This window comes from Apteryx mantelli, chromosome 1, assembly GCF_036417845.1.
Source record: "Apteryx mantelli isolate bAptMan1 chromosome 1, bAptMan1.hap1, whole genome shotgun sequence".
Classification (NCBI taxonomy): Eukaryota; Metazoa; Chordata; class Aves; order Apterygiformes; family Apterygidae; genus Apteryx; species Apteryx mantelli.
In genome coordinates, this window is record NC_089978.1 from 82,650,743 (window position 1) to 82,673,640 (window position 22,898).

Below are 22,898 nucleotides of genomic sequence, written 5' to 3' on the forward strand. Positions count from 1 at the left end.
GAGGAAGAACATTGGATGAGACTCTGTAGTTTTCAGGCTTCATAAAGTGAAAGACGCTCTGTTTTTCTTTTTACTACTCTTGAGTAGAACCATTTGTTTTGCCAACAAGTCTTCCAGGGATAAAGGGACACTAGCTAGGCACTTCTTGGCAGCATAAGTGAAATTGGATTTTGCTTTCTTGAGACAGAAAACAAACCAATTCATGTGTCCTTGGTACCAGGACGGCACAATTCAGTTTGGAGGTAGCAGAAAAACTGGCTTCCTCTGGGACCTGAGGCAGATTGAGCTTTCCAGAGGCAAATGGCGGTAGCCTTGGCCCGCTGCCTGTGTGTTTGGCATTGTTCTGTGCTTTCCTCTGTCCCTGCCAGTGCTAAGCGCAAAGCTGAGCCTACTGAGACTATGAGTCTACTGAGACTCGTAGACAGAGCTTGAGCAGGAGGCAGCCACATGCTCTCCTACACGTGGCATGTACCTGTGTGACTTCCCGCTTTCCCTAGTATGAAGAAGACGGCACGTGATGGGGGGCAGCCAGCAGGTGAAGTAAGGGGAGCACAGGCCCTTCACTCCTGGGCCCGGGGAGCTCACTTGCTCCTTTTTCCTGCACCCTTGGGAGGGGTGACTGTGCCTCAGCTGGGGCGCCCTCAGCCAGCCACCAGAGCCAGTTTTGTCTGTGCCTAAAGCCGGCCCCTGCTGAAATGCCAGGAAAGGTATTTTCCCTCTTTTCCCCTCTAATGGAGGCAGATATTAAGAAGGAGGGATCAGTGTATAATGAAAACAAAGTGTAGGACTGGTGTATGGTGGGAAGGGAGGCCACCAGAGCAAGCTACTGTAGATGGCTGGTTTCAGCCATCTGCCTGCAGCAGTGTTTGAGGAGGCTTCCTGGACTCTGAAACCAGATGCCATTGTCATCTTCAAGGTCCTCTTGCAGTTCTTGTGAGCAGTGACTGGTTGCCGCTGTGCGGGTTCGCCTTTTTGACTCCATAGTTGTATTGTAAGAAGAAGCACCATCACTCTGTGATGCTTCGAAGACTGAGAAATAGCCTGGTGATTGGATATATAGAATAACTAGAGCTTGTTGCAGATCATCAGTTATCATCAGCCATTGCAGTTCCTGAGGGCCAGCAGTTTCAATGTTGAGCGCTTAAAACTAGTCTCTGTTTCTGTATTCAGACCTTTGAAGGAAGCAGTTTTGAGTTTTTCTGCATATTTTTAGAAGCAAATGGCTTGATTAGGTTATGATCAGTGAATTGATGTAGCTCTTCAAATTTCCGATGAATTCTTTTTACATAATTTGATCATATGTCTTACTTTTTCAGGCAGTAGGGGCAGAATTTAATTATATTCTTTAGAAAGTTTTTTTTTTTAAATGTTCTTTCAATGCAGAATGCTTAGAGTCAGTCATAAATGACAGGCTGCGCACTGGTTTTGTCACAAATACTGAATTAGCTGTAATTATTTACATTTTTGAAAAATAGAAAATACACAATCAGAAAATCTGATAAAAATAATTTTATATTTTTAGAGGGATTTTAAAAGGAATTTCAAGAGCCTATCAGCCAAGCTCTTATTGTCAAACAAGCTCTTGTTTTTTTGTGAGTCTGTTTTACTCTGTTCTCCCCTTAAATACTGCTTGAGGTCTCTGCTTCACTCTCACAGTTTGTGTCATTCTCTAAACATCTCAGAGATGTCCGTTGCTTAACCCAAAGTATAAAATATCTCTAGCTATGTGAACCTTGGGTAAGGGAGTACAAGGGTGAAATCAGCTGTCATAAAAATACAATCAATACAAGGTTTTCATCAAGTTGGATGTGATAACAGTAGTGGCTAAGGAATGCAAAATGTGCAAAAAATGGCAAAAGGGCAGGTGAATCACATATGTCTTTCCTATCAACTAACCTGAAAATTGTCAGCTGCTAGATTTAAAGAGCTGTCTGTAAGCCATACAAAAGCTAAAACTTTTGTAACTCTTAAATAAATGATTTTTTTTTGAAAAAGCTGATGTTTACTATTAGAAGCACTTTCTAAAAGGAGAGATTTATTTCAAAGCAAAGCTTCTACATGTTAGTAACACTATGATGATTTTACTTTATGTAAATCATTGTTTATATGCAAGCTGCTATTATATGCTATATTTTATTTTTATTTTTTTATTTATATATTGCTATATTTTATTTTTATATGCTATTCCTAAGTAGAATAATTCTTATCTTTTGGTTTTCTAATAATACAAGAATAACACAATGAAAATCAGATTTTCTTACTCTTTCTTTCTTTCTTTCTTTCTTTCTTTCTTTCTTTCTTTCTTTCTTTTCTTTCTTTCTTTCTTTCTTTTCTTTCCTTTCATCTGTTTTCTTGTAGAGCCTGGCCAAGTTAACAGATGGATTCAGGAATAGCTGTTGTATTGCAGATTCCCTGCAGGACTTCCAGCACAATTCTAGTTCACTCAGTGACTCCTGTTTACCTCAACAACACTGCGATGCTTGTTCTCAGACTGACATCACTGGAGAGGTATGTGTCCCAACGCAAGGCACTTGCTGTAGAAAATACGCTGCCTCTGTACTGCAGTGATACATCATTATTTCCTGCTTTAATTTAAGATGTGTTGGATGTTTCGTTGTGCCATAGCCAAAGGAATATTGGTGGTGGGGTAGTTGCTTTTACTTACTGTTTCCAAAGCTTGTGAACAATGTTCATGAGTGGTGTGCTTTGTGATTCTGATGCCTGAGAATGGCTCAGGGGCTTTGTGACGTGCTTGCAGATTAGTGACAGGCAGAATTAGCTCCTGGATTCTGCCAGCCTGATAGAGCACTCTTCTTGTCATCACTGTGGTGACTGCAAGTTTGTCTCTGAGTATCAGTCCTTGCAGAGGTGTCCACAGACCTGTTACCTTCTTGTCGCCAGTTCTCAGACGTAGCCATATTTGCAACAATGAAGGAAGGATGAAAATACTCTACTCAGTTCAAAGTTGCAGTAGAGACCTGCTTGTGCACTAACCAGAGCTGTTAATATTCTGGTAGTGATTTTTTTTTTTTTAATCTTGTTTTTATCATGATCGTCATCTTCTTTTATGCATATCAAAGATTTAGGGTAGACCTCTATTCCTTTCTTCTGTCCAAGACAAGGGAAGTATTTGTTAGAGTTCCAAAATATTTTGCTTAAGAACTAGTAGAATTTCTGATGTAGTCTGTCATACTTTTATGCTCAGTTATGCCTTTAAAAATGATACTTGAGAAAAGCATACTAGCATTCCTTGGAAATAATTCTGTGTAAATGAAATTCTGTGTTCAAAATGATAAAAGTTTGGCTTGCACTATTACTATGGCAGCCTGGCTGTTCTTGGGCAATAAAACAAGCGTTTGCTTCTGTGGATGAGATTAACAGCAGAGCAGGAAGACAACCTGTTTGTAGTTTGGTAGTACTGTAGTTTGGATGTTATTTCAGATACATTTAAGAAACTTTATTGAAATGGTAACTTTAATGTTCATCATAGGCTTTTACCATCCCTCTTCTGTTCTATTGTCATCTTATAACTTGACTAATTGTCAAGTTGGAAGATTTCAGAGGGCCTCTACAGAGGAAGAAATTGTATTTTAAAGAAGAAGGCATTCCTAAAGCATCTAAGAAAACTTAGCTAACACACTAGGCTTTCTTTCAATGTGTCAGATAGCTGGTGCCTTTGGGTGTCATTTTTCAGATGGGCAGTGGATATGATTATCAAATTCTAATATACCAAAGGAAAACAATCATGATTTTCTATTCAGAATACACATTAAATATCATCCAAGACCAAGTATAATGTGAAAACTATGTTTATCAGGTAAAGGTGTTTTTGTCAGGAAAATGTAAATACATCACAAAATCACAAAATGGTTGAGGTTGGAAGGGACCTCTAGACATCATCTAGTCCAACCCCCCTGCTCAAGCGGGGTCACCTAGAGCAGGTTGCTCAGGACCCTGTCCAGACCAGGATGGTCTCCAAGGATGGAGTCTCCGCAGTCTCTCTGGGCAACCTGATCCAGTGCTTAGTTACCTTCACAGTAAAAAAAGGCTTTCCCTAGATTCAGATGGAACTTTCTGTGTTTCAGTTTGTGCCCGCTGCCTCTTGTCCTGTCACTGGTCATCACTGAGAAGAGTCTGACTCTGCCTTTTTTACACCCTCCCCTCAGATATTTATACCCATTGATCAGATCCCCCATGAGCCTTCTCTTCTCCAGGCTAAATAGGCGCAGCTCTCAGCCTTTGCTCGTATGTCAGACGCTCCAGTCCCTTAATCACCTTTGTGACCCTGTGAGTGACAAGATTTGCTCCAGTAGCTCCATGTCTCTCTTGTACTGGGGGGCCCAGAACTGGACACAGCACTCCAGGTGTGGCCTCACCAGGGCTGAGCAGAGGGGAAGGATCACCTCCCTTGACCCACTGGCAACACTCTGCCTAATGCAGCCCATGACACTGTGGGCCCTCTCTGCCACAAGGGCTCATTGCTTGCCCATGTTCAACCTGGTGTCCAGCAGGACTCCCTGGGCCTTCTCCTCAAAGCTGCTCTCCAGCAGGTCAGCCCCCAGCGTGTCCTGGTGCATGGGGTTATTTCTCCCCGGATGCAGGACTTGGCTTTTCTCTTTGTTGAACTTCATGAGGTTCCTCTCTCCCCATTTCTCCAGCCTGTCAAGGTCCTTCTGAAGAGGGGCACAACTACCTGCTGTATCAGCCACTCCCCCCAGTTTTGTATCATCAGCAAACTTGCTGAGAGCACTCTCAGTCCTATCATCCAGGTCACTGGTGAATAAGTTGAACAGGATTATACCCAGTATTGACTCCTGGGGGCCACCGTTAGTTACTGGCCTCCAACTAGACTTTGCACCACTGATCACAACCCTCTGAGCTCTGTTGTTCAGCTGGTTTTCAATCCACCTTACTGTCTGCTCATCAGCTTGTCTGTAAGGATGTTATGGGAGACAGTGTCGAAAGCCTTACTGAAGTCAAGGTAGACAACATCCCCTCGTCAACTCTCATCTACATAATGAAATTATTTTCCTGAATTATTAATAGTGGAATGTGAGTAAAAGAGGTGCTTTTTTTGACATGTGATGGTGAAGAGAGCGAAGCCAGTAGTAGTGTAACAGGAAATGTAGAGGTACAGCAATGCATTTAGGTTGGGACTCGGGCTGTAACTATTGGGCCATACACAGACTTCTGAAGAGGGGAACTGCTGATGCCCTGAGATGAAGAGAAGCTGCTGTAGAAACCAGACTGTATACAGTAGGAGTTGTAACATAAATGTGTATTCTGTGACTGATTCAAAAATCATATGATGCTTTTGGAATAGTGTTTAAAGCACACCAATGAGCTAAGTGCTGGGTAACACTTCAGTGTAAAGGCAATGTAATCTGAATTACATTTAATAAGTTTTTCATGAAAAAAACTATATCAAGCGATAAAATATTTCATTTAAAATAAATTCTTTTTATTTTAAGCTTGGATTAAGTTGGAAAGCTTTGACCATTCATAAGTAATTCTGCTTGCTAACTGTTAGTTTCCAGGATTATAATTTATTGAAAGGGCTAATTTATTTACTTTTCATATTTTTTGGGAAAAGATTAGTTTTATCTCTCTAAAGCATAAAATGGATTTTGATTATGTTATTACTTAAAACAATGACAACTTTTTTGGGGAGGCTAGTAGGAGAGACTAACTTATCCCTTTCTTCCTTGTGAAAGTGTTTTTTAAAATCTTTTTTCCTGCCCCCTCCCCTTTTTTTCCTTGTTCTTGCTCTTCAACTCTGCAAAAGTTTGTCTTTGATGATAAAACAAGACTTGTAGACAAAGTAAGACTGAACTGGCAATATGAAGAGGCCAAGAAAAGGTAAGTATACTTAAATTTGATGTTTTTTATTTTTATATTTGTGAATAAAGTTTTCAAAGTGGGACTGGAACCAGCCTCTAGTTGAAATGTGTTTAAGATGATTAATTTGCTTACTATTGAGTAGTTCAAAGATAGTAAAAGCTTAGGTAAACATAAGACTTTTTCATAAGATTATTATATTTGTTTGCAGAGATAAAGCCAAATGTCAGCCCTGTTCTACACTTGTATAAACACAAAATTGCAGTAGTTTAATTGAACTTTGACAGGTTTCTTTTTCTTCTTCTCAAACCTCAATAAACAGTCTTTACACTGGGCTTATATTTGTCTGGCTCTGACAGTATATTCACAGATTTGCATACCTGTGTTTCAGTTTCAATATATTAAAGTTGTAAACTCAGTGTGAAGAAAGAATAAAAAATTACTGTGAAATAAGTGAAAATGTTCATAGCTGAACCTAGCTTGAAAAAAACAATTTGAAAATGTAAGGTTTTCAAAGTTAACTGTAATGGGATCTTTTAAGCACCAGTCAATTTTAATAAGACACTGTTCTATTAGCACAAATTAAAATAATCACAAATGCATAAAATTACTGTGTTCAAGTTGTCATCTATACCTATACTATCGTCTTGAATATGTGGCAAATAGTTTGAAAGCAGTGAAGTTATAAGGAAGGCCCACTAATCTATACTTGTAGGTAATACTTTTAAATAATGCTAGATCAGAACAGTTTACTTTTACAAAGCCTTAAAAAAACCCTGCAAGACTAACATTTGCAAAAGAAATAATTCACTATGAGAAGCAATTAGACTGAAGGAGACAGTGAAGAATTAACCTATTTCAAGTTAATTTATTTTTAAAAAATACTTGTCAAAGATTTTTTCCATCTCAAGTCACCCTTTTGTCATTCTTGGAAAATTTACCCCCATTTAGATACAATACAGGCTTAAAAAAAAAAAAAAAAACCACACTTGGTGCAAGCATATAGGCAGCTAAACTTCTCCAGGATTTTTAGCAGGAACGGAAGTCTGTATTGGATCAGCCAACTTTTGAAATTGCTTCATGGATAGATACCTGCCACTGTTACCTAATAAAAGTTAAATAATCAGGGGAAAAAAAGGCAAACCAGAAACCCATCAACATGCTGTTTGATTACATGCATAACCTTTTGCGCTTTATAGTCCAATGATAACTTAGGGATATGTGACAGTCGATGAAGGAGGAAAGATAGCATTTAGTTTTATACTGTTTAACTTAGCAGAGCTACTGGTGCAGTAAAGATTGTATTAAATGTTTTAATTAAGTTTTCTGATACATCTTTTCTGTGCCTTTTTCAAAACAATTATTTTTTGTGGGTTGGTGCAGGGAAAAGATAAGTTTGTTTTGTTTTGTTTTGCTTGTTTTAAATAGCAGAAGCATTTCCCAGCTGGAAATGCTGAACATTTGCTTATGCATGGAATGCAGGATTTCTGAGCATCAGAAGCGAGCTGGGTTTTGATGTTAGTTGAGTGTAGAAAACCAGGGTAACTAACCTTCCAACTAGAGAGTAATTGCAGTAAGGATAGTTTTGCTATCTGGGGATAGCACTCTGACAATGGTCTGTTATTTAGCAAAAGCGTGTTAGTTGCTTTAAAATAGTAGCCTTATTTTGCCCACTACGTTGCACGGAAGTAATCAGCCTTCAACTTTTGAGTGGAACTGCACAAAGCTCATTGCCCCTACCAGTTATCTCTGTGGTTGCATTCTTCATTTATCATGCATTCCTTCCCCTTAGCTTGCTGGCATTTCTGTGGAGCTTTTGTCTCTACTGAGTATCTTTGTGTTCATTCTCCCTTGCCTGGTGAAATATCTACTGTTAGTTCACAGTGTGGGTGACAGAATGTGCTGTGATGGACTAAAATCTACAGAGTAGAAAATTAAAATGCTACAGTATATCACAACTGTAAAACACTATATTATGGCTACTTGCTTGTCAAACGGAATGTGGAAATATATAGTGAATAAGTACGACAACAGTGGATGAACTGTCTTGTTTACTTTCTAAAAGGAGCACAAGTTTTAACGGAAGACTTAAAATACACTGTAGGAGGAGACTGTGTCTTCCCTTAAAGGAAAGCAAGGAAAAAAGCCCAGGCTGAAATGAAGTATGTTGCATTTTAACCAGACTCTTGTGAATCTATCCAGAAGATAATACTGCTTTAGATAGGAGTAGAATATTTGCCTTATGTAGTAAAGAATTTTTTTAAAAATAAAACACATTCTCTGTATATAGTGTCCTAGAAAGAAAATACAGGGTTGGGATTTTCTAAAGAACTGTCTTGAAGAATTTGGGAGATGAGACCCTGTGACAGCAGAAAAGTTGGCTAATTCTTTGAGAATCTCTCTTCTCCCTTTTAGCAGATAATCTGATTTTAATTCCTCCTTCAAGAATCTCTCCCTTACAGTACTGAGTGGTTTGGCCTTTGCATAAATTAAGACATTCACAGGGCTTTTTTTTCTTTAGTTTCCCACTGGAAGGAAGTTGGATAATTTGCATTTTAATTTTTCCCATGAGGATCTTCAGATGTTGTGAGCTAAGGGTTCCGACATCTTTAAAATGCTGGGGAAGACATCTTTTATTCTGTATTCAATCCAATATTCTGGGAGAAGGCGTGTAAATTGTACTTTTTAAACTCACTAATCATGTTGAAGAGATGCTAAATCAGTTTTCTTCTGTTCTTTACTCTTCTCCTTTCCTTCCATTATTTTAAAATAAATTGTACTTTATTTCCATGAAATCTTTTCTCTCAGATCTGTCAGTGTGGCCTCCAGAGAAACAAGAGGGAGGGAGGACAGGTTTTTTTGAACAGACAACCCCAAGCTGCCTGGAAAAAAACTGTTTTTGGTTTCAGTTGCTATTTCAGTGAGACCACCTCTCATGAAAGCATTTGCACGCTGGAAAGTGTCCCCCTTGAGCACTTTTCTGAATAGACTATTTCATAGAAAGGGAACTCAAAAGCAATTTTTTTTTTCCGAATAAATCTAAGTTGTGCAGTTTAGTTGAGTGGCCCCATAAAGTATATTGGCAAGTTGTCTTGAGATGTCATTGCTGCAGTGCCTCATATCCAGTGAAATGTATTAATCAATAGATGAAAAATGATTCTTCCAACAAGAGGGACTGTCAACTGCGTGTTTTTTTTTTTTTAAATACAGTCAGATGGCAACTGACTTTAATGAACTGAAACAGCCAAGCATTCTCAACCAGCTTATCTAATTTGGGCACAAGGGTAGTAATGTGTTTACACCTTCTGTAGTTTTGAATTTAAAGATGTTATTTTCCATATCAAATGTTTAAATCTTACATTGACTGTCAAAAGATTATTTTAGTCTTGCAAAAGCTTCCTTCTCAGCTAGGCTTAATACTTCCACATTCCACTTCAGAATGATACTTCTTTCTTTCTAATATAGTTATTAAATAGTTATTTTGCTGCAAACTTGTCTCATTATTCAAATCAGTTTTCAGTTGTGCTTGTAAAAGCACTAGCAAAGGCAAAAGTGTATCAGTGCAATATCTGCTTGTACTAACAAAATATGCTGGATATTGATAGAAACATTTCACTACTGATATAACAAAATAGTCAAGCATTTTACTGTTAAAATTCATCTTGTGTAGGCAAGTAATTGTCTCATTCCTAGTGAAATTCAGGGGATTTGTATGCTTGATTCTGCTAAACTAATCTGAAAATCTGATTTAGGGATGAAGCAATTTGTCTGATATCACATAAATATCTGGGTCAGGCATGTCAGCTAAACCTAGATCTCCCAGTGCCATTTTTTAAACATAAAACTGCTTTTCTCTTTGGATTATAAAGAGAGCTGAGCCATACTCTTAAGCTGTTTTTAAATTTTTTATTATGAGAATTTACTTGTGAATAGAGGAAATACTAGTTCCTCTCCTCCATTGTTTTTAGCAGGCTTTGCAATTTTCCTTTGGAGATGAATACCTAATTTTACGTGAGAAATGCCATGGACTCTAAAGGTTTCATGAGTTTCTTAAGCCAATTTAAGACCTCCTTGTTATTGAAGCAGGCTGCCAAAAAGGCTGGATATTCTAAAGCGCATACTTTTGTCGTCCGCCAAAGCCACAGTGGCATATACTTGCAGGAACAGCCAAAGTAGACGCAGTGGAGAAATTTTGTGAGCATTTGGCTTAGTTCCCCAACTTCTTTTTCTTTCCATTTCTTTCTTCCTCATTCCCTAGCCTTCCTCTCTTTGATGTAAACTATAATCCACTCTCTAGAGGGACCACAAATACCAGAAATTACCCAGTTCTTATAGCCTTCATCATGTGTCCTCAGCCTGTAACCACATTCTCTGGGTATTGCATGTGGTAGAAATTCCCAGTTATCTGAAGCGGCAGAGAATTGGGTTAGAGTCTGATCATAAACACTTTCCAGAAAGAGGAGGGGGAAAAAAAAAAAAAAAAAAGAAAGGAAAAAGTGAGCTGGACTGATTTCTGTCAATGATCTCTTCCTGTCTTTGTGTGATCTTAGCCACCATTCTCCAAATCATAACAGTCTTTTTTATCCCAACCAATGTTCCCATTCGTCAGGTGACAAAGGCCTCAGCAGTAGAGTGGTCCAATATGTCACCCAAAAGCCTATGCAATGAAATGTAGATTTTATTTTTTTTGTTCTTTAAAATAAGCTTGGGATGTCAAAGAAAATATGATAGAAGAATGTGTTTAGGTTAGAAAGACCAGCACTCACAGGTTAGGAAATACCAGATTTATGGTTCCCTTAATTTTTCCCTTTTTGATTCCTTCAGAGTATTTCTTTCCCACAATACCTGTTGTGTTTGTAATCTGAATAATGGTTTAAACATGGGGTTAATCTGTAATAACACATAAATCAGATATTTCATCCCACAAAAAATATGATTTCTACTTTATTCTTGATTCCCGTGCTGTGTTTTAATAAATAAACTCTTGAACTGGGTAGCATCATTTCATCGAGTGCTGAGTTCAAATAGCACCCTTGAAAAGAGGTTCTGGACACTAACAGAATGTTTTAGTTTTCCCAGGTATTTCTAATGATAGCATGGGTTGCACTATTTTGTCTAGGGAACGTTTATGTGGAAATGTAACGATTCAGGAATGCTGTGAATTCTGAAAATATATATATTTTTTCTTTCCTATGATGTTGTTTGGCTGATGTGTGGTAATTTATTTGTTGTCCTGTTTTCCAACCTCCTCATACTATGTCTATGTTATCATGGAAAATGTGTTATTTTAGCTATATCAATATGGCTATTTCGGAGCAAGTTTGCCATTTCAAATCAGTATTTACTTAAGATTAAATCTTTGACCAGGTTAAACCTTTGTCATCCCATGTGTGCCCCTCCTGCTTTTCTGCCTAACAGGAGCTGTTATATTCATTGCTGTTCGAAATTTTTGAATACTGAAATAAGCAGCAAGTCAGTCTGTCTACCTAGGAAACCAGTCATTTGATACCACCTACTTGAGTATGGAATGCAAGTTCCTCAGCACTTGTTATGCAAGGATGGGAATAGGCAAAATGCCTGGAATGTTGGTTCAAAAATTAACTGTATTTTTTCCCAGGAAAATGTTAAATTGCTATATCAGTAGGGACCTCAATGTTTGGCATTGGGTTAGATAAAAGTGCACTTTTACAGTGACTATGCTTTAAAAGTAGTATCTTAAAAATTACACAATAGGAAGGAAAAATGTATTTGAAAAACAGAGGCCTTAAAAATGATCTTAAAATTTCCCCCTGCCCTTTAAAATGATATCCCTGACAATTCATTGATTTATTTAAGCATGTGGTTAAGGTAGGTGACTATATGCTCTGAGTCTGAAACAAAGCAAAAAAGCCACTTTTTGTAATGGGCTAGCAGTGAGAATGGTTGGTGTAGTATAGGCATTAAATCTGGTATAGGCATGCCCAGTGAAAGTGCTTATTTATGCCTTTATTCGGTTTAAAGAAGAGCTTGTGTTCAGAGAAGACAAATTGCAATTATGGAACGTGCTTAGAAGGGCTCTTTTATTATGCTTTTAGGAAAATTGAACATGCCTCCTATCCTCAGATCTTGTTCTTAAGTTTGAGTGAGGGAGACTGTAAAAGCCTTAGGGATGTTTTCTAGCCAGGGAGATAAATAAGTTTAGTGCTGGTGGCTTTCTGAATTAACTCACCATATTGAGGAGTCCTCAGTGGAAGGCATGCAACAAAATTGTTTGAAAACTTTGGTTTGCTTGTAGGAAGTTCAGGAAATACAGATTGCAGAAAACTGGCCTACTGTTGTTGAAGTTCTACTCACAACAGGTTCCTGCATTATGTAATGTTGTGCAAGTGCTTTTTCTTTGCTTAAAGGGAAAAAATTGAGCCAAGAAGAGCTAGCTGAAATGTTGAGAATGTCGGGGGAATCACCAGTAAATACCTAAACAGATTTTGGGACTCTTCAGTGATACAAGGTCTGATATAACAGACAGCATGCCTTGTCCTCAGCAATACTTTTTCCATTAATAACAGTATAATTAAGCTATTGTACTGTAACTTCCTACTTTACAAACAGTCATCGTAACCTAAATTGGAAAAAAGACTTTAAGCTGGAATAAGAGTGTCAGACATGAGAGGAATTGTATCAGAGTAGTCCATAGCATCTTACTTTGTACAAGTGTAATTTTTGGGCAAGGACAATATCTGTTAGATCCTGAAGCTCTTACAAAGGGCTTGGACATATAACCTTGTTACTGTGGCTTAATGGGTTACTCTCTCTCAGTGGAACTGCACCGAATATTGTTTAATGTGTTCTTAGCAGCCACTGCAAGGGGGGATCTTTCCTTCCTTTTTTGCTGCCTTCCCTTCTTGCTGACTGATCCTTCTCTCTTCCTTGGTGCCTGTGTTACCGCTGATTTGCTCCCATGGCTGGCTTCTCAGCCGGCTCACCTGGCACCAGAAAATTGTCTAGCAAAACAGTTGTGAGTGTTAAAAGGAAAGCGGGAGTCATTCCTTCAGCTGACTTGTAAAACTGAACCCAGAGACTTCATCAAACATCCCTCACCTTCCTTCACCCACTAGCTAAGAGCTTCAGACCATGGTCACCGAAATGAGTTACCAGTGCTCAGCTGATTCGCTCTCGCTTGCTAGGCTGTGATAACTCAACAGTGTCTGAATTTAGTAATTCTGCTGAGCAGACCTTGAGTTCCTGTTTGTTTCATTTGGCACCAAACTCTTGAAAATCAAGCTGTATATATGTTCAGAAGTGTTTACTGAATCTTTAACCACTTAGCAGTGTGGGTAAGGAGGAGGAGGGATACTGGCTCCACTTGCAGTTCCTGGCGCTGCCGTTCCTGCATTGGGCGAGATGTCCTTCAGGAAACTGCATCTGGAATTCATGCACAATAGCTGAAGCATGAAATATGTAAACTACATGTATCCATTCACAATTGTGCTTGCACTAGCTATTCACGGGGAGTGGGTTATTAATACAAAAAGAGGAAACGGTATTGAAGGGCTTGATAAAATATCATACTTAAGACTAAAATGTAACATAATACCCAAGTTCATTACTCGCTGTAAATGAAAACTAGGGGGAAAAAAATCCCTCTTTGACAAAATCCGCACTAAAATTCCTGTTGATATAGGAGCACACAAACTGTAATTAAAGTTGTCATTGTAAAATGGCTTATATTGATACCTTAATACCCTTTCCCTGATAATAAGATGGCTAAATACTTTCCAGATGTCAGTCTGAAATAAACATTGTGTGAGGTTTTGTTTTAGATGGCAAAAACCTATCTTGGTCATGTCTATACTTTTCCTTGGGAAGCTGTGAGATGTCATCAGACTGATGTGTTGTCTGTGAATCTTTCTTGTCATGTGTTTGTCATTACCTTTTTATTCATTCTTTATCAAACATTTTGAAAAAAAAGATTGCTTAAGAAACATACTTACCAAAAGAATGAATGCACATCCCACTTTCATGGTTGGTTCTAAACTATTTTTTTTTTAAAGGGCAATAACCTTTTATTATGCACTGAGCTTTGAACACTGACATTTCAAACTGGAGGTGAAACTGAGCTGTACAGTTACATAACTAATGTACAGTTCTGTTTAAGTTATAAATGTTCAAAAATCAGAAAGCTAGAGGGTTATACTTAAAGTGAAAAATAAACGAGAGAAAATCTCATGCCTGAATAGAACCATTTTAAGATAAGCAAAAATATCTAACAATAAAAGAGTATTTTCCCTGTTACTCTTGTATACTTTTGGTTTTGCCAATAAATTCCTTTGAAAATTTACAGAAAGACACATTTGTGAAATTTCTAGCTATAGGGTTTTTGTAATATTTATCAGAGTTCAAAATTGGCTTTTAGCAGAACAGTTTCTTAAAATGTTAACTGTGGAATCATTCTTGTAACTAGTATTGCTTTTTGTAATGATTCTGCATATTGTGGTATAGAAACTTCTTTTGACTACAAAGCTGACTACAAAAAAATTCCAGTTAGTTTACTTAATTGCTTGATTTGATGATGGATCCAACTAAACCCACCAGTTGATCTTGAAACCAGTTGAACTTCTTTTCCATCCCCATCTTTTTATTATACTCAGAGCTTGCTTATAAGAATATTTGCGTTGTCAGTCAGAACTACCTAAAATTTTCAGCTTCTTGGACCTTTCCTCCATTTGACTTGCATGTAGAGAATGTGTGACGTGACATTATGGGACTTTGTATCCCCTTCTTCCCCTTGTAATTCCCCTAGCCCTTCTGAAGTGTCAAGGGAAGATGCAATAGGGGAAGAATGAGGAATGAAAGGATGTTCAGCTTCATCAGCTAAACAACTCATGATAAGAGCCATAAAATATGAATTGATTTACTTCAAAATGAGTGAGATGTGAAAACAGATGTTGTCTATGTTGATAAATAAATGTATTGTAATTTTTGTACAGCTATGCACTTATGAATACTTGCATGTTTAGTGTTTTCAAAAAAAGGTCACTCAGAAAACATGGAGAAAAACACCCCCCCCCCCAAATATTAATTCAGGGTTTAGATGAGAAGACACAGAAGTCAGCAGACAAAGATTCTTGACCTGTGGTGTTTTTCCTCTTACTTGTTTTTATCTTTGTCACTTCTGCTTTTTGAAATGTATTTATGCTCTTTTAAAGAGTTTCCAATATACAACAGCAGCTGGCCTTGCTAGACAACGAGTCTTGGCCAGGAATGGCTGAAGCAGACAGGGACCGTCTTCAGCTCATCAAAGAGAAAGAGGCTCTTCTTCAGGAACTGCAGCTCATCAGTCAACAGAGACGATCCCCTGAAGACATTGCACGTTTGGAGGAAGAAAAAAGACGCTTGGAGGATGAAATTCAACGGGCTCGAGCAACCTCTGCTCATGGGGCCACTGAAAGGTTTGGGCATTTAACAAATCATTTTCTTATCTACCATAAGATACATCTGGGTAGTTTCAAAATGAAGAGTAGGGAGTTTCACTGTGTTTAAGAAACAAAAGAAGCTACTAGGGTAATTTGCTTTCAAAAAAGGACGAGTCTGCTCCCGACTCTGCCATTATTTAGTTCTGTCTGTCTTGAAGTTTTCTGAAGGAGCGTTACAGTGACATTGACTGGTTAGTTTTCCTTTCGTTCATCTGAAAAGTCTGAATGGAAAGAACAGATCAGAATAGAGTCACATGGGGTGCTTGGAAAAAGGCTGAGTGCTACTCACCTCAGAGAATTGTCTGATAAGTAAAGACCCAAAAGCAGTATCTGGATAGTGATAGAATCTTCTATTATTTTGCAGTTGCAGTGGAGTAATAGTCATCTTCAAAAGCACCAGAACAAAGATCCTTTCCTATGTTTAGTTCTGCCATAGGTACAGGAAAGTTAAAGAATTAACTTTTTTACCACCTTCTGCATGCAATTTTCCTTTTAATTTGTGGTCTCACCAGCATGAGTGCCCCCAAATTCTGTTTCAGTCATTCTTGAAAATCTAAATATCAAGTTCTGCTAGTATGAACATTTGTTTTACATAAGCACTATGTTTATTTCAAAGTTGCACAATTTGTCCTGCAGCCAACAAAATGGACAAAAACACTTAAGCTCTTGTCGTACTATAGACTCCTTCCAGTTAAAGTGTGAATGTACATGCTCTTGTATCCCAGACTTGCTTCTCTTATATAGATGATATCCAGAAATACCAGTTTTACATTTATAGATGTGATTTGGGTGGGAGTGTTTTTGTGTCTTTTTTTTTTTTTTTTTAATATCAGGACAATACTTTTGTCCACTGAACTATTTTATGCAGGAAAGGTTTTCTTGGTTTTCCTTTCTGTTCTTTTGTGTTTTGAAACAGATTGAGACATGAATTGGTGGTAAAAGGCCAGATTTGACACTTGAAGAGAGCTACATGAACCAGTGTTAATATAATCTTCTGTAAAGATTAATACTTACATAATTAAAGACGCTTTTTAAATATTTGAAAATGCTTTCCATGTACAAATTTGCAGAACTTTATTTCTTTTGAAAAGACTGACTTTAGACAGTAAATTCAGGCAGTAAAAATAGAAAATTTACAGCCAGCCAAGAGTTCAAAGTTTTGTATAATGTTATTTGCAACTTCTGCAATATTAAGTTGGCTCTCCAGCTTAAACTGACAGAGAAAGGAGTTCACTTTACACTGCAGTGTAGTAAGTTTTATTTGTTATTTTTGGGCTCTCATGTTAGGTAGTGCATACTATATTGGCAAGAAGACCAAGCTGTTTTTCCATGTAGTTCATGCTGTAGAAACCAACGTTCCAATGTGATACTTGATATTTCGAGTGCTAGCAAGAAGTTGCGTAGAAGTTAAAATAATATTTAAGGGCATTCTAATTTTGTGTAACAAATTAGAGAAAAACTTAAGTGTTAGTATCCCCAATTTATTTATTTATTTATATTAGGCTCAGGAATAACCCAAACCATTCCCAATTCTGCTTTTCTATTTCCACCTTCTCCTAACTGTGAACAAGGAAGAAGTTTCTTGTTTAGATAATTATCAGTTCTGTTCTGTTGCTGAGTTTTAAAGGCACTGAGTCGTGGACAGGTTAGGGATAACTTAAAATCTATATGACAAAGTATTTTTGAGTTTTTAAGGTTGGCCGGCAATCTTGCTGAGGTGTCTCTTGCCCTGCAGTGCAGGCGCCTGCCTCACACCACTGCTGAACTGGGACGTGTAGGTTCCTATGCTTATGGTTTTTTTGTACTTTTTTTTTTTTTTTTTTAAAGTAGCTGCTGTGAGCTTCTTCCCCTGCAAGTTTTTAAATCAGTTAAGTTTCTTGCATCCATTTGTCCTGTTCTGTTAGTTCCTGCTTCAGAGGCCCCTGCCCGTAGTGCCTTTATCGTGTAGGTTCATGCAGCGGGGCTGCAGCCTTTGGTGCACGTGCTCGGCTGGGCTTGCAGTGAAGGGAACCTCCCGAGAGGGCCAGGGGGATTGCTGGAGCAGAGCAATGCAGCCCCTTCCTAGCATGTGAACTGGTGGAGTTGGAGGCCAAGGAAGTCAGGAGATTGTAGTGCAAACAAGGAAAATTTTTTTTCATATTCTTACTTCAATCTGCGGATGTCTAATACTGCTTTTTTTTCTTTTTTTTAATCCAGAAGGACTCCTTTTTCATTTGTATTTTCTATCCTGCCTGTTAACATTTTGTCTTCTAGCAGCCGTCTTTGCAGATGAGGAAGGTTTGATGCACCGATCCTAAATAAGTTTGCTCTGCCTTCCCCAAACTGTCTGTCAGAATTCCAATTTCCAGCCAACTTGTGAATGCAGGGCCAGAGCAGTGACTTTCCTGTTAACATAACATAAACATAAATAACATAAACACAAATAACATAAAATAACACAAAACAGATTCCCACCCTGATTTTATTTCAAAATTCAGTGATTGGATTAGGAAGAAAAAACACCAGGAATACTTATAATTCTGGATTCAGGAAGAGAATAAATTTTATATCAGTGGACTAAATTTATTATTCAAATTTTTAATAATCTCAAAATAGAGTATTTAGGATATTTTACAGACAGTTGAGAATGACAGCATTATCAGTACATTCCACTTGTGTTGCGGCAGTGGTACTAATTCAACTGCTTGTTATTACTTAGAATTGGAAAAAAAAAAGTCACAGTGAGAGGTTTTTTTTAATCATAATTTATTGTTGAGTTTTATGGTAATTGCTTAACAGAAGTCTTCTAAAAATTTTCTTTTTATCTTTGAAATTTGACACTAACTTGCTTGAATAATAGAGCTATTTGGAATTTTTTTTTTTCTGTCAAGGTGACTAAATTCATAGTAGTTTTCTCTATTTTATTGGCCCAATGATGTTGTTGCAAGGGAAAAAAAAATCTTGGAGCACCTAATGTTTTCACCTAGGACATCTAATAACTTTGACAATTGCTGCAATTTATTTTCAACATCATGACTCTTATGTTGTGCCTCAGTTACTTTTTTTGTCTGGGAATTCTGCTGGAGTGTTAGTTCCTATGTTCTCACTGGGATTTCCATCACTGCATGTAAATTGGCATAAATTAAAACTTTGTAAAACAGTGAAACTTTTTTTAAATTCAAAGCTTCAATGCAGTGGCATTTTTCTATACTTGGAAAGCTCATAGCACTTCTTGAGCACTACTGTAATATAAAGAAAAATAGTAATATATATCTATTTAATTATAGGATACTGTTACAGGAAAAGAGAAATTGTTTGCTTATGCAACTAGAAGAAGCTACACGTTTAACCTCGTATTTACACTCCCAGTTAAAAAGGTGAGTTATGTGAAAAGAAAAGGTTTTGAAGTTTTGTAACTGCAGCAGAGAAGATTATTAATAGTATAAGTTTACCATTTAATACTTCTTAGGTATGTTTGCTGAGTAAACTAAATTTTTACTAAATTTATATGGCTTGATCTATTGAATGCAATGATTTGGATGGAGTTTTATAAAACAGTATTAGTTATGACTATCTGGACTAGATTATTGGGGGGAATTTTGTATGTTCACTTAGCTTGTGAAAAGAAGGTAAGTATTTAAAGCCTTTTTTAATATTGTTATTGTTGCATTTTATGTGGCGATAGCATTCTTCTGTGAGGTTTAACATTCTGATGCATTCTCTAAGGAGGGGTTTTTGATCCCTGTTGAGAAGAGAAAATTTTGCCATTAAATATGAGACTGTGTTAAGACCCACAGAGAAGCCCAGAATGTTTTACGTATTCACACTTGCAGCTGCCTTTTCAGAGGCAGCTCTCAGGGATTCCTCAGCTCAACACCACACCAACATCATAAGCTCAGCCCCTGTTGTGTCTCACTTCATCTCTCTCCATCACCTCTACTCTTCTCTCATGAACGATCTGAGAGCGGTGAAAGGTACTGGAATAGGATTCATACTAAAGTTGTCCTTATGTTCTGCTGGAAAAACCTATGAGGGTGGGGCTTACGTAGTAGTTTGTTAGAACTTTCCAGATCCCTTCTCGCTTCTTCTTCCTGATAAGTTTATGATCTGTTATTACCACACATTCAAGCTGGATGATCCCCTTCCTGGTTTTATTCTTTGAGTCCACTGATCCAGACTCTGCTCTGACCTCTTTTCTGCCAAATTAGGACAAATTAGGACAAATTACGAATTTGAGGAAGGGGGCAGCATCTTCCTCTCCTACCCTTTGTCTTCAGGCATGTTGTCACCTGTGCTGTTTTAGTTATGTCTGTGCTTGTGACCAGGGCAAGAGACATGAGCTAGACCTCAAAATGCCAAATGTATTTGTTTGTCACTATGCTGAATGTGGGTAAAATTGCTTGTGTAACCTGGGTTGATGTTTTTTATGTCCGTGCTTTGTTTCTGCTTGTATATGAAAGGGCTTTGTTTTGTTTTTGTTTTCCTTTGCATGCTGTAGTTTGTCTGCTAGCACCCTCACAATGTCCTCTGGCAGCAGCAGAGGCTCCCTGGCCTCCAGTCGAGGATCCCTGGCCTCCAGCAGAGGCTCTCTCAGCTCAGTCAGCTTTACTGACATCTATGGCCTTCCGCAGTATGACAAATCAGACAGCGCAACAGACTATGGGCAGCATTTACGCTTTGACATAATTCCATTTGAGTCTCTCACGAAGGACGTGCCGTACGCTGATCCCATCGGACATTCGAATTTCAATAAGCAACGGAGGTCTTTGGATACACCGCAGTCCCTGGCGTCCCTGTCATCGCGGTCCTCCTTGTCATCATTGTCTCCTCCAAGCTCACCTCTGGACACCCCATTTCTCTCCGCGTCTCGAGATTCCCCCTTGGCTCAAATGTCAGAAGGTTTTGAGGAGATGGCAAGCATAGGAGCTCTAGAAATGCTCAGGGCTCAGACCACAGTGCTGGGTGATGATGATACACAAGGAACAAGTTCATCTCAGACATCAGCTTACCCTGTGGACAATGAAGGGCTGCGAGAAATGGGACCACAGCTGACTAATGTCCAAACTGGTGGAGGTGAGTTTCCTGACATTCTTATTTTGTTAAAGATTCTTCATAAAGAATGCCATGCAAACCTAAGCATATTAGCACAGTAGAGATTATTTCTCAGTTTGGTTTATTTTAGTTTAATCAGTTAAAAATTGCATGGTAGCCACTAACTTTTAAAAAAAACCTTGAACCTCTGATTTAGGGCAAAGAGGTGAAAGGGTAGAGAAATCTGTGTAAATAGATCTTAAAATACTTTTTTAATAGAAAATTACTGGATCATATATTTCAAAATATGCCAGTTCTTTCATAAAAGTAAAGTGAATTCTCTTAGGAGAATCCTTAGACTGTGCTCTGGTTTATATCATTCCTGTTTGCATGTTAAAAAAAAAAAAACCAAAAAACCCACAACTTACTAATTTTGGTGAATTGATGGAAGAAAAGACAAGGAAATATGAACATTTTTTGGAGTGTATCACATTGAGGGATAAATATTTTGGTCTTGGTTCAGAAATTAATAAAAAGCTTCATAATTTGTCTGAGCCCCCAACATGTTACCATCATTCTGATAATTTAAAACAGCACAAACCCATGGGAGAGAGTAAAAGAAAAGAAGACATGAGATGCTGCTGCTGACAGTGCTAGAAGGCTGACTGTCTCCATCCTGAAGTGATACATACCCATGTATCCTCTACCCATTTCTGAATTTTGCGATGGAGCAGAAACCACAATGACATGAACGTGTTGAGTGCACCATGTGCAGAGTTCAGTTCCGCATCAGCAAAAAAGCATGTTCTGCTGGTGGTGTTTGAGGACTTGGGTATCCACTGTGGTGATTTTTTTGGTTGGCTGAGAATCTGTCCTCTGTGATCACAGAGCAGCTTTCTTGGTTAATACAGCGGAACTTACTGTTCAAGGTTTCTTTTCCCACTTGACTGTGAACTTGATGGACTTACTTCAGCCTGCATTAGTGGGCTTCTGAGGCACTACAGATGGAAGTGCATCAGAAATGTATATTTGAGAGATCAAAAGAGGAAACAGAAACCTTAAAAAAAACAAAAAAAAAAAACAAAAAAAAAAACCCAACCAAACAAAAGACCCAGGCACATGTAAGAGATTTCTTTCTTATTCCTGTTTTAATCAGTGAAATGAAGAACTGTTGTTAAAATGAATCGGAGTATTCCTTCAATATGATAGATTTCTGTGTGTTGGCTTGCTCATGTTCCTAATAAAACTGTGCTAGTAGAGAAAGTCTTCTAGAGGAATATTTTAATGTTAAAGATTGTAATTCCCATTCCATTTTTGTACCCAGAATTTTCCATGCAATCTCATGGAATATTGCATTGAAGACTTAGGACATCAGGTATAATAAAAGATAAAGAGAAAACATTATTCTTCTAAAATTTTGTTTGTCAACAGACAATGGGAAGGATCATTGACAGTATCTAAGGAAGAGGTTTCAGCATTTTATTAAAAAAAGTCACCGTGATGATAAAAAATCTGTATTGTTCAAACAGTGTTTGGGTATAGACTTCCCTACTTTCCTTAATGCAACTAACATTGCCAGAAGATACTGTTGCAGAATTTACATTTACTATATGTAAACATTTCTAGTGCCCATATTGCAGCATTCAGACCAAAATAAACAGAATTCCAAAGACCAACATGTAAGTTTGTGCTTAAATTAGTGCCATGGAGAGGCTTCATGAGGCTTTCTTTAAACCTCAGATCAGACCACAGCATGTCTTCACCCATTGTGGTGTGAGTGAAACTATGTTAGTAGTTCATTTATAGCTCGAATATATTTCCTAGAAGTGAAGTCTGAGTGCCTAGGGAGCAGTAGGATGAGGGTCAAGGTCCTGCTTTGGCTTTCCTTTTCTCCCTCCTCTGTAACATTTCTACACATTTTGCATTTCTTTGAAAACCTCTGGCAGAGCTTGCCTGTGCTGCAGTTGTCACTACTGTGGTGCCCAGGTGCTGCTTCCTGGTCCAATGGTTACAACTTTTCTCTGTGTACAGCGTATAGTGCTTTAGGTTGCTTTTTGAGGAAGCATATATGGCTAAAAGGTAGCTATGCTGGTTTTTTTGAGGTTTTCTTTTTTAAATATTTGAATCTTAGAACAATTGCTTAGGAAGAAGTAGTTTACCCTTTCTGGTTTTTGGTTAGAGTTTGGCTAGAGCTGCTTTGAGCTTGGTCCTCGTACGGTTGGTGAGTTTGCATTCTGCAATGCAAATGTTTTCAAGTAGCGATTGGAAGTTCCCAAATTTTTTTTGTTTTTTGTACTACTTTCTTGAAGTATTTGATAGAGCATCAAACTTGTATACCACATGTACCGTGTATATACCATATATACTCATACACCACAGTTTGGGAAAACCCCAGATGTTTGGGGGGTTTGGTTTTCACTAAAGTACTATGTAGTATGTTTTGTTGCTGCCACCCAGTGGTCTGATAGCATAATGCAACGCTGGAAAACAACTATATATCAACTCAGACAAATTTTTTGCCAGTTTTCCCATCAGACAAAATAGGAGGTAATTTTTGAAAATTCTGGGAGCTGAAAGGGTTAGCATACAATAACTTCC

The 22,898-nt window shown here is 37.9% G+C and overlaps 1 protein-coding gene across 3 annotated transcripts in view; it reads left to right on the top strand.

The window, feature by feature from the left end:
• Nucleotides 1-22,898, top strand: part of WWC3 (WWC family member 3) — a 125,936-nt gene that overhangs the window by 60,053 nt on the left and 42,985 nt on the right. For all 3 annotated transcript variants that reach the window (XM_067296454.1, XM_067296449.1, XM_067296461.1), the window contains exons 7-11: nucleotides 2,359-2,508; nucleotides 5,786-5,859; nucleotides 15,024-15,266; nucleotides 18,557-18,646; nucleotides 19,768-20,342. In XM_067296454.1, coding sequence (XP_067152555.1) covers nucleotides 2,359-2,508; nucleotides 5,786-5,859; nucleotides 15,024-15,266; nucleotides 18,557-18,646; nucleotides 19,768-20,342 — 1,132 coding nt within the window. The remainder of the gene's footprint in view (nucleotides 1-2,358; nucleotides 2,509-5,785; nucleotides 5,860-15,023; nucleotides 15,267-18,556; nucleotides 18,647-19,767; nucleotides 20,343-22,898) is intronic.